General features: G+C 62.4%; 1 protein-coding gene across 1 annotated transcript in view; it reads right to left on the reverse strand.

Annotated features, from left to right (window-relative positions):
• Window positions 1-10148: 10148 nt before the first annotated feature.
• TBC1D22A (TBC1 domain family member 22A) overlaps window positions 10149-15733 on the reverse strand; it is a 333790-nt gene continuing 328205 nt past the window's right edge. Inside the window, exon 13 of the mRNA XM_055328852.1 lies at window positions 10149-10723. Within this exon, the coding sequence (XP_055184827.1) occupies window positions 10595-10723 (129 nt within the window). The 3' untranslated portion in view covers window positions 10149-10594. The remainder of the gene's footprint in view (window positions 10724-15733) is intronic.

Below are 15733 nucleotides of genomic sequence, written 5' to 3' on the forward strand. Positions count from 1 at the left end.
GTGGGGGCCCCGGGGGTCGACCCCTGTGATGCAGGGCCTGGCCCACCAGCTGGGATCGTGGGGCCAACCATGGGCTCTGGATGCACAGAGCCAGGCTCCTGTGTCCCCAGGCCGGGGTGCAGGGGGGAGCCTGGGGTGCAGAGACGCCCCCAGGCCTGCAGGACAGAAGGCGGGGGGCACTGGAGCTCTGGCTCTGAGGGCTGTTGTTCAGCAACGTGCCCCCCGTGCCCCCACTGCCCCATGGCCCCCCGCCATCCTCATTGGCCCCACTGCCCCCTGCTGCCCCTGTGCCCCGTGCCCCCTATGCCCCCTGTGCCCCGTGCCCCCTATGCCCCCTGTGCCCCTCATGCCCCCCATGCTCCTCTGCCCATGACCCCTGCCGCCCCTGTGCCCCCACTGCCCTTGTAGCCCCACTGCCCCTGCACCCCCTGCACCCCCTGCCACCCCAGGAAGGCAGGTGGAGGCCCCGCCTTCCCGCCACAGACGGTCACGGTCTGTGATGTTCCTGCAGCAGGTGGGCCTGGGCAAAGCCGCAGGGTCCTATAACGAGTGACCTCGGAGGGGGGAGTCAGAGCGGCATCGCTCCATCCCTGTCATAATCCCACAAGTCAGCAGAACGCCCTCATGTACACCAGGTGCCCCTGTGCTCCCACCCCTGCGCCCTGCGAGAGGAGCCCCGGGCACCCCGTCCAGCTGCCCAGACTCCCCCTGGACCGTGCGGAGTAACCCCGAGCAAGTTCCCCTCTGTGGGCCCAGCCCCGTGGGCACGGGTGTGCAGAAGGAGCGCGTGGGGCCTGAGTCCGGAGACGCAGGGCCGGCTCTGGCCTGGGGACGGCCACGGGGCCTGTGTGAGCACAAGTCCCCGTGTGCAGGGACTCCTGGCAGGGCCACTCCTGGATGGGGGGCGGGGGGGTCCTGGCCACGGTCGCGGCTCCCACAGCTGTTCTGGGGCTCCAGGCTCGTCCCCGAGGCCCCTTGGTGCATGTCACACACACCCCGGGGGCCCAGGTCAGTGCTGGGTGTGCAGGGGCGGGGATGGGGGGGAGGCCTGACCCAGGTCAGGGGGCGGGGGGGGTGCCGCAGCCCTGCACGGCCTCCCTCCCTTGAGCGCTGGGTGTACTGGGGGCGGTGATGGCTCCTGCTCCCCTGCGCAGCCCCCCAGGCCACCCCCTTACATGACTGCCTCTTCAGCTGACGAGTGGACCTTGTCATAAAGGCCCAATGATGACATCAAGGACACCTGCTCATGCGGTCGCACCCTCCCTCCTGCTGATGCTTCACCGTGGCTCCTGGGATGTGGCACTGACCACGCTCAGTCACGGCAGGGAGTGGGTTCCAGGCCCTGTCCCCCCTCCGCAGCCCTGGTGACACGCAGGACGGAGGCCGCGGCCTGGGTGTGGGGACGGACACCCTGGCAGGCCTCGGTGCACACCTGGGCCACGTGCCCTCCCCGCCCCTGCCCTGGGTGACCTCTCGGCCGGCGCTGGAGTGTGTGACCTTGAGGAGGTCACTGGACCCCGGGGCACAGTCCCCGTGGCCACCGTCCGGCTGCTGCAGGGACGACACGAGGAGGGAAGGGGTGAGTGCGGGCGAGCGGCCGACCTCCCGGGCTCCCCCTCATCTATGGGACACGGGGGTGCCATGCCCGGCAGGGGGCTGGCATTAGAGGGGCCACTGGTCCACGCCACCTGGGCCTCAGGGACGAGGAGGGGGAGGCTGCGCCCCCCAGGGGACCTCCCGCTGGGCCAGCGGACAGAACCGGGGGGAGGGTCGGGGAAGTTGAGGGGGTGACGTCCAGGGAGACCCGGGGAGACGGCCCCCGCCCCGGGCTCGTGGGGACACGCGCCTCCCCCCTCGTCCTCTGCGGTCAGGTTCCTTCACGACTGCACAGCACCCGTGGCGGGGCAAGGCCGGGGACACACCGACATGGACAGACGGGAGGCAGGAGGGCCCCTGGGCCAGGGGTGAGGGCTCGGGGAGGCCCAGGCTGAAGCCGGTTCGAGCCCGGAGGAGGGGTGCAGGTGGCGGGCCCTTTCCCATCACCCACGGCAAGTGCGGGGGCCGGTGCTGGGTGCCGCACCACATCCGCATCCGTCCCCACGGAGCCACCGCGTGGAGACCTTCCAGCAGGGGGCAGACAGACAGACAGCCAGAGAAGGACGCCCTCTGGTGGAGAGGGTGGAGGAGAGGAGCGCAGGGCCGGGGCGAGGCCGGGAGGCCGGGGGGGCGCCGGGGCCCACACCTGGCCGCAGGTGTCCCCAGGGAGGCAGAGCCAGGTCTGAGTCAGTGTCCCCGCCAGCCCGGCCCACAGCCGCCCCCCAGGACTCCAGGAGGCCCCGGAGCCCAGCCTCCATCCCAGAGCTCAAGCCGCCCCGCGGTCACCCCAAGGCCAGGGGCTCCGATGCATGCACCAGCCCCGAGCATGCATGGACACAAGTGCACACGCACATATGCATGCACACACGGCTGTCCCCCTGACTCGGTCCCCCACCCCCCGCCTCCCTCAGGCTCCTGCTTCTCTGCACAGATCACAGGGTCATCACTGGGCTCACAAAATTAAATATCTAAAAGATGCGGGGAACTTATCTTGGTTTCTATGGCAACGTGAGAATAATTCACGTTTCCTGGCCACACTGAAAAACAGTTTTCCCCACATTGTGGGCAGCCAATTATTTTTAATAGCCAGGTCAGGAGGTGCCCCTGGGTCCTGTCCCCCATTGGCTCCCCAGGCAGCAGCCTCGAGAGGACAGTGGCCACGGAGGGTTGTTACGACAGTCCAGCCCGGGTGGGGAGCAGGGACGCACTTCCCGCCACCTGCCACCTGGGAGACGCGGTCGGCCCGTCCCTCGAGTCCACGGCCATGACCAAGGGTCTGCTGGGGAGACGCAGGCTGCTGGGCTCCCCGGCCTCAGACACCATCGTCACATCCTGGGGTGACCCTGAATGTCCCTTCTGCCCTCTGGCCCCATGATGTGGACACCGAGAGTGAACTCCCAACACCCGCCCGCAGGGCCATCAGGGCCCCACAGCAGGTGCCCCGCAAATGCTCACCGAGTGGAAGGCCCACCCCCTCAGCCCGCACGTGGCCGGCCACCTCCTCGTGCCACTTGCTCCTGTGGGGGCCCCGGGGTCCTGTGGGGTGGTCCCGGGGTCCAGGCCAGCCCAGGGCCCACTAGCCACGTGTCTCAGCCTCTCTAGGAGGCCTCAGGGATTCCCCAGGGGGAGGCGACCTTCAGCTCATGAACTTTTGGCCACGGAGGTGGCTGTCCAGGCTCTGGAGAAAACAAACGGGGTGGGGGTGGGAGCCAAGCGAGGGCGCCGGGCGACTGTCTCTGAGGACCAATGTCGCCCTTCCCCGCCCACCTCTGCTTTCCCGGGAGGACCCCAGCTGCTCCACGGCGGCCACCCCGACTCATGTTCTGAGTCCTGAGACACGGACCAGCGTTCTCAGGCCCTCGGCGGCGGGGGGCTGCTCTCCCAGACCTGCCCCCAGTGAGTGCCCGGCTCTGACCGGCCCTCTCCCCATTAGGACCTGACCCCAGCCCCCCCATTAGCCCCAGGCCCTGACCCTGGCCCCCACCCCGTTAGCCCCAGGCCCTGACCCCGGCCCCCTCCCTGTTAGGCCCTAACCCTGGCCCCCACTCCGTTAGCCCCAGGCCCTGACCCCGGCCCCCTCCCCGTTAGGCCCTGACCTCGGCCCCCTCCCCGTTAGCCCCAGGCCCTGACCTGGCCCTCTTCTCGGATGTGCAGTCAGGGTGCCTGTCCACGGCCTCCAGACCGTAGCAGGCCCCACGGAGACCTCCCTTCTCTGCTCAGCCCGCCCTCTCCCTTCTTGCCTCTTCCCGCCCAGTGCCCGCCCCCTGAGCCAGCTCGTGGCCTCCTGGTTGCTGGCGGCAGTTCTGGGAGCGCCTCCACCCGAGGAGATGCCATATTCTCTTGTCAGTATCCCCATTTGGTCTTTAAACATAATCTGCCCCCAGTTTGGGTGGCTGAATGACTGGTTGACCAGAACAACCTGAGGCCGACGTCCGTCCCTCCATACGCTCCTCCGTGGGTCCTAAACCCAGTTTGAAACCGCGTAACAGGAGCATGGGGCAGCCTGGCCCGACGGGGTTGTAGGTAAAAGCTGCATGATTAGCCCCAAAGCAGGGGCGGGGCGGGGGCCGTGACCTCTCAGCCTGCAGACCTCAGAGGACAGATGAACAAATCTACAAAAGCAGCAAGTAACCCTCCCTTGTGGCCGCATTCTGGCCTCAGCCTCCCCAGGCTGCTGGGTGTGGGCCTCGGTCGAGCTGCGGCCCGAACCCACGTGCGCAGACCCCGGGCCGTCCTCGGTGACACCCCCACAGCTAGCCTTCCAGGGACTCAGGGACCCAGAGCCCCGCCCAGGCCACGAAGGTTAAATGGCAAAGACGCCACTGTAGGGAGCGGCTCCGTGTCCAGGGGAGGCCCGGCCGGGGCTCCGGCCCCCACTTGGGCCGCTGGCCCGGAAGCCCCCACCTCAGGCACTATGCCGCCCTCCACTTCTGATTGCTGGCGTCGGGCAACACGTGCGGCAATGCCGTCTGGGCCGCTGGAAAGGACACATCTGTGACCCCCGCATGTGCACGGCCTCCTGGGCCAACGGCCCCCCACCAGAGGGGACACCGATGCGGCTTCAGCACCCCTGAGTCCACGGTTCCCATTAGGGCTCGGGTGTCGTCAGTGGGACCGGACGATGGGTGACCTGGATGCACCATCACAGAACCGCACGGAGGAGTCCCCCCGCCCCCGCCCTAACATCCTCCCACTTGCCGTCACCCCTGCCCCAGCCCCTGGCAACCACTGATCCCGTTAGCATCCCCACAGGTTTGCCTTTTCCAGAAGGTCCCAGAGCCAGAATCACACAGCACGTGGCCTTCTCAGACCGGCCTCTTTATTTCACAGCATTTAGGGTCCCCCGCCTCGAAGTGTCTTTTCCTGGCTTCCTAACTCATTCTTTTTGGCGCTAAATAACTGTCCGCATGGACCACAGTTCTTCTCTACTCACCCACTGAAGGACATCTTGGCGGCATCCAATTACGAACAAACATCCATCCGCAGGGTTTTATGTGCACACAGTTGTACCCCCTTGGGTCAATACCAAGGGGAGCAGTGCCTGGGTCACATGGTCACATGGTAAGAGTATGTGGAGCTTTGGAAGAGACCACCGGGCTGTCCCCCAGAGTGGCTGCGCCCTCTGCGTGCCCGCCAGCCGCGAACAGGCGTTCCTGTTGCTACTTGTCCTCGCCAGCACCGGGTGTGGCCAGGCTGTGGGTGTGCCCCATTCTCATGGGTGGTGCATAGGGGCGTTTCATGTGACTCTGCACTTCCCTGATGACACGTGGTTCAGCGTCTTTTAATATACTCACCTGCCACCTGACCACTTCCTTCGGGGAGATGTCTATTAGGAAGGCCACTGGCACATATTTTAATCAGGTTACGCGTGTTCAAACTGTTGAGTTGTAAGGGTTCCTTCCATATTTTTTTAAAATATTTTATTTATTCATTCATGAGAGACACAGAGAGAGAGGCAGAGACCTAGGCAGAGGGAGAAGCAGGCTCCCTGCAGGAAGCTTGATGTGGGACTTGATCCCAGGACCCCGGGATCACGCCCTGGGCCGAAAACAGATGCTCAACCACTGAGCCACCCAGGTGCTCCCTTTTTTTATCTTTTTATTTCAAACGTTGTGCCATTTTGGTGTCAGTCTATCTCTTGTAAATGGTATGTTATTGGATTTGATGGGGTTTTAAAAAGCATAATGTGAATCTCTCCAAATAGGTGCGTTTAAGTTACCATGATCGCTTGCTTGTCTGGACCTACATGGGCCCTGCTCCTATTTGCTTTATTCCCCAACCTCTTTCCTGGTTTCTCTTGACTGGATCAGCTTTGTTCATTCACTTTCTTTTCCCGTTTTGGAAGTTATACACTATTCCTAGTCTTTCAAGTTACTCTTAAATTTTAAATGGTTTCTTAGGGAAGCCTGGGTGGCTCAGCGGTTGAGCACCTGCCTTCCGCCCAGGGCGCGATCCTGGAGTCCTGGGATCGAGTCCCACATCGGGCTCCCTGCATGGGGCCTGCTTCTTCTGCCTGTGTCTCTGCCTCTCTCTCTGTGTGTGTCTCTCATGAATAAATAAATAAAATCTTGAAAAAAAAAAAGTTTCTTAAACTTGCACTAAGATGTTCCCCAGTAAGCCAGATGGGTGGACCTGCAGCCACCTGCTTCAGGTTACTGAAGATGGGGGGCTGTGGTTGTCCTGCTAACTTCCCCGATCCACAATAACGACTGGAGAATCCCAGTACAGGGTTCTCCCACTCTCTGGAAGTGGAACATTCCTAAAACCTTCCCTAAGCCAAAATGGCATTAAAGCAAAGAGGCAACTGCCATTCATTTACATGACTAGATGTGTGAGTGTTCCCAGACCCCAGGAAAAATCACCTCTTAGGCTTTTCTGATCCCTGAGGACAGACCCATCTCACTAATAGATGCAAAAGATAAAGTGACATAAAGTACTGATGCTCACAGATGGTTCAGAGCTGTGCGGCAGGTGCCGGGATGCTGAGTGGGGTCCTGGGGAAGGACGGGTGGGGTGACGCCATTCTCACTGCGTCCAAACCAGGTCGCCGTGGAACCAACGCTCGACATCATTTTTCATTAAAGTGAAAATCCTAAGATTTCTTTCAGTTCATGAAAACAGATAGCGTGTGTATTCTTCGTAGAAGTGTGCTGCGGTAACACAAACTTTTGAAAGGCAGGGGACGCCTCTCCTAGAAAGGATGGAAAAGCGCCCAGGAACGGCGATGGTGTTCACAGCATCATTTGCAACGGGAAAGAAACGGAAACAAGTTGATGTACGGCAAGGGAATAAACGAGTTGTGTTAATCCACACAACAGAATATCGTGTGGTCATAAAAGTCATGTTTTTGAAGAATTTTAATGATATGAGAAAGCACTTAGGATATTAGTACAAGACGCCCTATGCAGGTCTCTTTCTGTCCGCGGCAGGAAGGAAACGGACGCTGCCTTGCCTGGGGAGACGTGAGGGAGGCCGGGGTGGGGGGAAGAAGGCATGCGACGCCCTGACCCCAGATGGCCAGGGCCACTCCGTGGCTGAGGATGTCGGGGAACGAGGTGGAAATGTGCGTCAGGAAATGGCTTTGGCAAACAGTCCGCCATCGTCTCCTGGGGGGAAGCACCGTGCGGCCCTGCGATTCCACTTCTCCAACTCCCGACAGAGCAGTGGGCTCCACGGTGCACGCGGCGCGTCGGCCTTTCTCCGGGCTGGTCCCTGGAGTCACGTTCAAAACGCCTTTTGCCACTCCCTGTTATAAAAGAGGTCGATTTCTATTTTGAGCATTTGGGGAATTTTTAATGTTTAAATCCATTATCTGGAAAGTATTTGGATGACGCATATTTTTTTCTTAAGTCATCAGCCTGATTGTCAGCGAAATGGGCTGGCGGGTGAGCTCCTTGGCGCACGGTCACACGGGCTGCGAGCATCCCCTGGCCATCCTTCGCAGGTCTGCCGGGCTAGAGGAGGAGAGTGGCCAGCCTCGGAGCCAAATGGGGCAGACCCCAGAGCAGCCATGGCCCCAGGGCTCGAGCAGCACTAGGGGAGGGGAGGGGGCAAGGGGCAGGGTGAGCTGGGGGACAGGATCGGGAAGGCTCAGGGAGGCCCCCACTGCCTGGCCTGGGGGCGGGGGCGGCCTGCGTCCTGAGCCTCGCTGAACAGCGGCTCCACGGCACACACACCAGCCGCAGTCCAGCGAGAGGCCTGAGCTCAAGGCCTCGTGCGGCCCCAACATGCCCGGTGTCAGAGGTGCGATCGGTCCGTTCAGACGCGGGACGGGGTTGGTTTGTCTCCTTCCAGGGGGATACATGGGGCACAGCAGCATGGAAGCCCTGACTTGCTGGGGCCTGGCTGCCCTGTGAACTTGTCTCTGGCACTTTCCGTCTGGCCGCAGTGCCAACAGGCAGGGTCCCTCCAGGCAGCCTGGCAGGCGGAGCCCCGTGGGGACAGGTGCTCGGGGCTTGTCTCAGGAGCCCTGGGGTTTGAGCCCCTGGGGGTGTGTGAGACCCCGACATGCACCTGAGGATGAGACGGCCAGGCCACAGGTGCCCATAGACCGTGGCTGCCGACGGGTCACCTGGGCTTTGACCTAGCACCCAAAACCCCCATTTCCAAGCGAGGGAAGGGAGGTGCGTCCCCACCCTGCAAGTGCAAGCCAGCAACAAGGCAAGTCACAGGGAAGAGAGGTGCATGCTCCACCCCCCTTGGGGTCTCCTGCCCACCCCACCCCACCAGCCGACCCACAAGATAGTAGAGAGCCACAGGCTGGCCTGGGAAGCCCCACTATGGGGGGACGTGCAGATGTGGGGTGCCATCCAGGTAGCCCCGAGGAGCTGGGGCCCACGGGGCCTTGTTTCAATGACCCATGAGGGTGGGAGGCTGGGAGCCCAGGGAGTGGCCAGGTGTGGAGGCCCTTTCCGTCCCGGGCCTGGCAGGTGGTCAAACAAGGGGCTGGCCTGGGTCTGACCCTGAGTCGTGCAGAGTCAGGGTTCAGGGTGCAGCCCGAGTGTGACCCCTGCGTTGCCTCAGCCCACCTTCTCCCCGACAGGTACTCCTGGGCTTTCAGCAAGACTGTGGGTGCTGCACCCACTGTCAGGCCTGAATGGAAAGGCCAGGACTCGGCCACTGCCCTGCGCTCGGCTGTCACCCGGTCCTCGAGGACCAAAGACGCCGGGTGCGGGGCAGCCCCGTTCCCTTAGGACAGTCCTTGAATCGGGCCAAGGCTGGGGGTTCGCTGCATCCTTATTCCCGGTTCAGCACATCGTATGCAGACAGAACAGCCTCCGATCGTTTCAGATGCACCTGCCAGGCTCCTGGGATACTTGCCAATATTCAATTCCAGCTTCACAGACACGGGAAAATACAGGTGGAGCCTCATTTAACTTCGTAGATCCTCCTATCGGAAAAATTAACTACCTCAAGAGGTAGAGGTTTCGTGTGCCCAACACCCTGGCCACGCGGAGCGCTCTGAGCTGTGACAGCAGGGGGCACGCGGCCAAGCAAGATGGGGCTGCCAGCAGGCGGCCCAGGGGGCAGCCCTAGAACTGGGTGCCCTGGCTGGAGAAGGAGCAGTGGCCGGGGAACCACAGGGCGCTGGGTGGAGAGGAATCCCCAACCCCGGGGCTAGGGGCTGTGCTGGCTGGTCTGAGGCAGATACCTCCGCGGATGCGGGAGCCCCTCACGTTTGCACAGTACCTTGGGCTGACTTCCACGCCACATGTAATGAGCCGAGAATCGTTACAACAAAACAAAGGACACACACATGACACGCGTGTATGTTTTCCACCCCATCTGCAGCCTCCCCACGCGTCCTCGGGCCGAGCCGAGCAAGGACGGTGCGCCCTGGTGTGGCTGCCCCAGGATCGGCTCGCAGCAGGAAGAGATGCCTGCCAGCAGAGGGGGCTGGGAGTCTGTCCGGGCTCGGGGGTCAGAGTGGGCCCACAGAGCCACGGGGTGTGCACGTCCCCGCCAGCCCCACGCCCGGGGCAGGTGCTCCTCTGCGCGGGGGTGGGTGGGGAGTGTGTGGGATGCACAACTGGCCTCCGCAGAGCCCCAGGCAGGCCGGGCCAGGACCTTCTGCACTTGGGCTCTCTGCACCCCTAGCCCCAAACAGCGGGAAGCAACTGTGTCCGTAACCGGCCTGAGATCTGGACGGTGGGGCGAGGCCGCGGACGAGTGCTCTGAGGACTCTGATGACAGTAGCTGAGCCCACCTGCCCTGATGGCCCGACTCAGAGACCAATGTCCTCGGCCGGAGGCCTGCGTGGCTATCCCCAGGGCAGCAGGGCCCCGAGCGCCTCACCTCCCAGCAGAAGAGCACACGGGCCGGCAAGTTCTCCCACTCAAGAGCCAGAGATATGAGCAGGACCCCGCTCCGCTCCTCACCCTGCGCCCAGCCCGCTGCAGCCAGAGCTCCGCAGCCACTCAACTGACCCAGGGCAGCCTAGGCCAAGAAAGAAGGCACGCGCCAAAGCCAGAGTGACGGGCAGCTACAGGGATAAGGCCAACTCCGAGGAGCCCTGCGGGGACAGAGACGTCACAGGTTGGGCAACATCCCACTTGCTGTTTTGTCTGTTTTATTCTCTTTCACTCAACAGAATAGGAGTTTTGCATTTCAAAGTAGATATGAGATGACGACCACCTCCTCCTGCCCCGGGCACCGGACAGCAGGCCTCTCCCAGAGGGTCTGGCTCTCAGGCTGCGGCGCAGCGGGGGCTCCAGGAGGCAGTTATTTGGCAAGGACGCTCCAGGGACAGGGAGGGAGACGCCCACCCACCTCCGGGCTCCCAAAGGGCCAAGAGCCTCCCCGGCTCTCTTTGGTATCCTAGGAAACAGAGGTGGTCCCCAGCCAGGCCCTGGCCCCCGTCTGACGCCCAGTCCTGGCCACCTCCGGGGAGGGCAGGGCTGCTCCAGCAAGGCCTCTCCTTGACCATGGGCCTGTGGCCACCGGCGACATTCGGCGCGCTGCCCTAGGGCGGGGTGAGGCCTGCTGCGCTGGCCCCGGCTCATTTCTTGTAGTGATTGGGGGCATCCGCGAAGGCAAACTTCAGGCGGTAGGCCTCAGCCAGCAGCAGGCTGATGTCCTCATCGCCCCAGTGGGCTGTCGGCAGGTTCTGAAGGAAGAGCAACAGCTCCTAGGGGGAGAGAGACAAGCCCGAGTCAGAGCAGCGGAGCACAGCGGGCAGGGCCTGCAGCCCCGGGGCTCCCTCGCTGGGGACTGGCCAGCGGTGGTGGTGAGCCAGAGTGGCCTGTGCAGCTTCCCAGATCCCACCATGTGCCCCCTCCCCTCTGGCCCCGAGAGACCCCAACCCCACAGCCAGGAGGAAGCCTCGCATGGCTCTGCACACTTTCTGGTGATGCTGCTGGGATGCTGGGGGCAGCTGTGACCCCCCCGCCTCCTGAGACTGGCTCCCCCGGGCTCCAAGGTCCAGCGCTGGTCCGGTGGGGCCTGGCTGCCGATGTGCCTCCTCGGCCCGCGAGCCTCCCACTCACTCCAAGGCCCTGCAGGACCCAGGAGGAAAGTGCCAGCACCCCACCGGGCCCGGGCTGACTTCACACAGAGACATCCCTCCCGGCACCAGCTCCTTCAGCGGGGACCCTAGGGGTGCTGTGTGTGCACTCCCGGTGGGCACACGCCGGCTGGGCGGGGACACAGGAGCAGCCCTTGTCACTGTCATTCACTGGATACTCAGTGTTTCCAGGGAGGACCAGGCTGCAGACCCTCAGCTGCCTGCAGCCCATCCAGCCCCCCAGTGGGCCATGTCTCAGCCGGCCGGGCTGGGCACTGAGCTCACCTCCCACAGGACACAGGAACTGTCTCAAGAGCTCACAGTTTAGAAACCACAGACAGGGATACTGAAGAACGTGCTGGAAAGGACAAACATGACCAGGACCACAGTGATGCTAGGACCCAGCCCTGCACACTAATCAGCTCTTCTGATGGACCACGGTCCTTGTCCAGGGCACCCAGTGACACCCCAAGGGCAGGGAGGGTTTCAGGGGAGCACAGGCCCTGGTACCCAGAGCAGTTGGGGGATGGAGGGAGGGTTGTGTGCCCCGGATGGCTTCCCGGGCTTGGGTCTCAGAGGAGGAGAAGTGGGGGACTGGGCATCAGGTCAGGGCAAGGCCTGAGGCCAGACTCCTCAGGAAGTGGGTTAACCCTGTTGGCTCTGGTCCTGGAGAACCAGCCCACACAGAAGCCACACCTGAGTGAGCCTGATGGGTGGCTGGCTCCTCTCCGAGGGTCCCAGCAGGGGACAGGTGACGGGGCGGGGGGTGGAGATCAGATCAGTTCGCCCCACGCTGCCTGCCCCGAAAGGAGCAGCTCAGGGAGACTCACAGGCGCCATCCACTGAGGCCCCTGTTCCTGCAAGGCTGGGACGGGGGCACAAGGTGGGGTGCTGAGGCAGGCGGGCGGGTGCCCTTCCTCTCTGAGCCCCCCCTTTACTGGAAGTCGGGGAGGGCCGCGCCGTCCATCCTGCAGAGCGGCACCGTGAGCACTCAGGCTGCGGGCTGCACAGCCCGTCTAGGCTCAGATCCCGGCAGCCTCAGGCGCCTGACCTGCAGGATGGGCCCCAGGTCCCACCAGGGCTGCCGCAGTGTCTCGGGTCCACCCCCCCACCCGGGACGCGCGCATCCGGATGGTTGTCCGCGCCGGCTCACCGCTACGGCTTCCTCCCCTCCCTCAGCCCCATTTCCTTTTGCATTTTGGATACTTTCTGGGGGCCTTTAAATTGAATTCACGGAGCAAATTTCACTGGCAGAGTGTCCCCTGGGACAGATCAACATCAATCTGCTGTCTCTCACCATTAGATGCAACTTACACGGACGCCAATCCAATTCTGAGCAGGTCGTAAATAAATACCTTTGGTTTTATTTTTAATCCACTTCGCTTCATATTATCGTGACCTCGCTACTTGCAAGGTGAGAAGCAATACCCTCCCATTACGGGAGCTCACCGACTCCCCTGCACACTCAATTTCAGAATCTAATTTAGTCCCCAGGTTCACTGGACGGAGGGGGAATAGAAATGCCCGGCGCTCCGCAGCCTGCAATGCTAAAGAAGGAAAAATCTATCCGGGTGACCTTTACGGGAGGCAAAGAACACAGCCAGACACGTCCTTAAATACAGATTTCTTTTTTTAAAAGGCCTGTCTTATTTATGCACTGGGCAGAGACGTCCCCGAGGCGGGAATCGCGGACAGCGATTAGCCGTGAGGGGTTTTGCATCAGCACATGGTCCAGGCCAAGGGCCACTGCTCTGAAGCTGTCCCCGGATCACGTCACAGGGTCCGGCCCTCCCAGGGACAGACCCTCCTCTGGCGGAGGAGCAGTGGTAGCGCAGAGGGCCGAGCTGGGGCCCCATCACCAGCCCAGTCCCACAAACCTGGAGGGTTACAGCGCTCGGCCCCGTCAGCAGACACGAGAGGTGGAGGAAGGTTTGCCCAGGATGCTGACGCCCTGAGAAGTCAGTCGTGTCGGGTCCCTGTAACTCTCCTCCCGTCCTGGCCTGTGAGACGCCACCATGTGAACACAGCCACAGCACAGGTGCTCGGGTTCCTGCACCTGCCGCTCACCCCTGGCTTTCCACATGGCTCCACGGCGACACATCCTGACAGGGTGAGCAGTGGAACCCGCCCCACCTGCCCGCCCGGGGGTCTGCAGGTCTGAGTCCTGTCGCATGTCACCTTCATCTGGGGAGCTCTGGAAACCACAGGGCGGCAGCCCAGCATCCCGGAGACAGGCCTGGACATGCTGTTCCGCCTCTCGGTATGATAAGCGGCTTGGACTGTGCTCTGGACACCGACGGGCCATCCTGAGCGTGTGGAGGCCGTCCCCAGGGAGGCCCCTCAGCGCCAGCCTGGCAGCAGGCGAGCGGACTCACATGGCCCCCAGGCAGGCCAGGGTGACGCTGAACGCCCTGGGGAGCGGGCTGTGGCAGGAAGGCCCACAGCCCTGGGCTGCCTGTTCCAGGAGCTGCCCCCGCAGACACTGCCGCACCTGACCCCAGAGTTGTCTGTTCGCTGGCCCATCGCAGAGGCTCCCGGGAGTGTGGGCAGCACTGAGGGGGGCCAGCGGCCACAGCACAGCTGTCAGAGGACCCCGCTACCACCGTGACCCCACGGACCTCTGTCGTGAGCTGCTCTGTCTCCTCTGTGACATCTATGGGTCTGTGTGTCCATGCATCCCTGAATCCAAACGCACAGTACGTGGGAGCGGTCAGTGAGGAGTTTGCTTGGCAGCCCGGCAAGTCAGCGAAAAGTCTGCACGCTTTTAAGTGATGCTAATCCACTAGAGTTCAAATCCCAGTCCTGCCTTGACGGGTCACGTGACCCTGGGCAAGCCTCCTAACGCTGTACCTCAGTTTCCTCATCTGTAAATGGGGACAGTCATGTTCCTCCATCCCTGAGCTGTCACCACATGCAAAAAGCCCATGACGGGGCTGGCACGGTGGCCCCCCTGCTGCTCGTCCCCGGTCACTACTACGCAGTCATCACTAGGTTCAGTCATGATCGTTGTAATTACTGTCACGGGCCAAAGCAACCATCACAGCAGCAGGAGCAGCGTTTCTGATAAATAAATGATCAGTTGTGGGAAACCGAGAGATGAGCAGACAAGTTGAATACGGAGCAGAACTCCTGGTGGACGGTCCGCCCCGGGGGCATGAGGGCACGCAGGGGGATGGGGTGCTACCTGCAGCGGGGATGGGGCCCCCACCCAGTGGGTGCCGAGGCCCTGCGGGGGCGCCGGGGCTGCTCAGTTGAGAGGCTGCCGGCAAACCCGAGGGGACGCTGCTGTTTAGCCTCTTTGGCCCGGATCTTCAACTTCTAATGTCAGATACTAGACGAACCGTATTTAACTCAAAATTCTCCCAGAAGTCTGCCCACGCCTGAGCTGTGAGGAGCGTCGGAGTAAAGGCCCAGCCATCATCGGTCTCTGTGCCAGGACCGCCCATCACCAAGTGGCGTCGCACGGCTGACCCCGGGGTGCTCTGCAGGCCGCGCGGCCTACCCCAACCGTGCGACAGCCCCCCTCGCCGTGCAGCGGGCAGACCAGGGGTGCGCAGAGGGAGGCCGCCAGCCCGCCCAGGCCACGGGGCTCTGGGCTCCAGGCCCAAGGACACCTCTGTCCCAGTGAAGGTGTCTGACCCTCCCCTGAGCGATGGGGCGTCGGTCGGTCTTTGGCAGAGAGGAGGTGGTGGAGCCAGCACCCGGTGGCAGTGGTGTGAGCAGGAGAGAAAGGCACGGCAGAGAACCCAGGAAGGGCAGACGTTCCTGACCTCAGGCATCCGTCTGTCTGCTGGCTCATGACCACACCCCGAGCTGGGGCTGTGTTCCAGGCACGGTCACATACTGTGGGCACCGCACAGCGGATGACAGCAGCTCCGCCCCCAGCGGCCCCGCCTGCAGGTGCACCTGTGCCAGCATCAGCAGAGGTGGGTATCGGGTGACGGACAGCTAAGTGACCACGAAGCAGATGGCATGTGGGCCTGAGCCGAGTCGCGGCTGGGTCCCCCAGCGGCCCGGTCCCTACTGAGCGCCCGCGGGGACGTGTCATGGAGAGCGCACCCCAGGCTTCTGGTCAGTCTGCATGAAAGCTGTACAAATGCTTCTTCATAGCTTTTATGGGGATTACAGGCTGAAAGGCAGTATTCTGGATTTCTGGGATAAATAAAATACTAGTGTATTCACCTGGATGTCTTCCACGCAACTCGAGGAAATTTCAGATGTCCCACGTGGCAGGGATAACACTGCTCTGAGGGACACACACCGCCTCCCACCTGGGTGCCCGGCTGGCAGACGGCACGCACCAGTGCCTCCCTCCTCGGGGCCCTCGGCAGAGAGAACCTCCCAGAAGGCTCCCAGGGGCGGCGGGAAAGGCGGAGCACACGCCAGCACCTGCTCCTCCGTGTGGCACAGAGCGCAGAGGTCTGCTCCAGTCAGGGGTTTACAAATTGCCAACTCTCAGAGATGAATAAATTAATCATGACGGGGCTAAAAGGGGCCATTTGCCAACTCTTATTATTTCCTCCCCTTAACCGAGAAGGAAGAAACAGGAGTCACTCGCTGACACACAAGTCAGGTAGCAGGGCTAATTGGTTTAATTCACTTTTCCGTCCGCATTCTGACGTTCGATTTGTGAAG

This window comes from Nyctereutes procyonoides, unplaced genomic scaffold (genome assembly GCF_905146905.1).
Source record: "Nyctereutes procyonoides isolate TBG_1078 unplaced genomic scaffold, NYPRO_anot_genome, whole genome shotgun sequence".
NCBI lineage: Eukaryota > Metazoa > Chordata > Mammalia > Carnivora > Canidae > Nyctereutes > Nyctereutes procyonoides.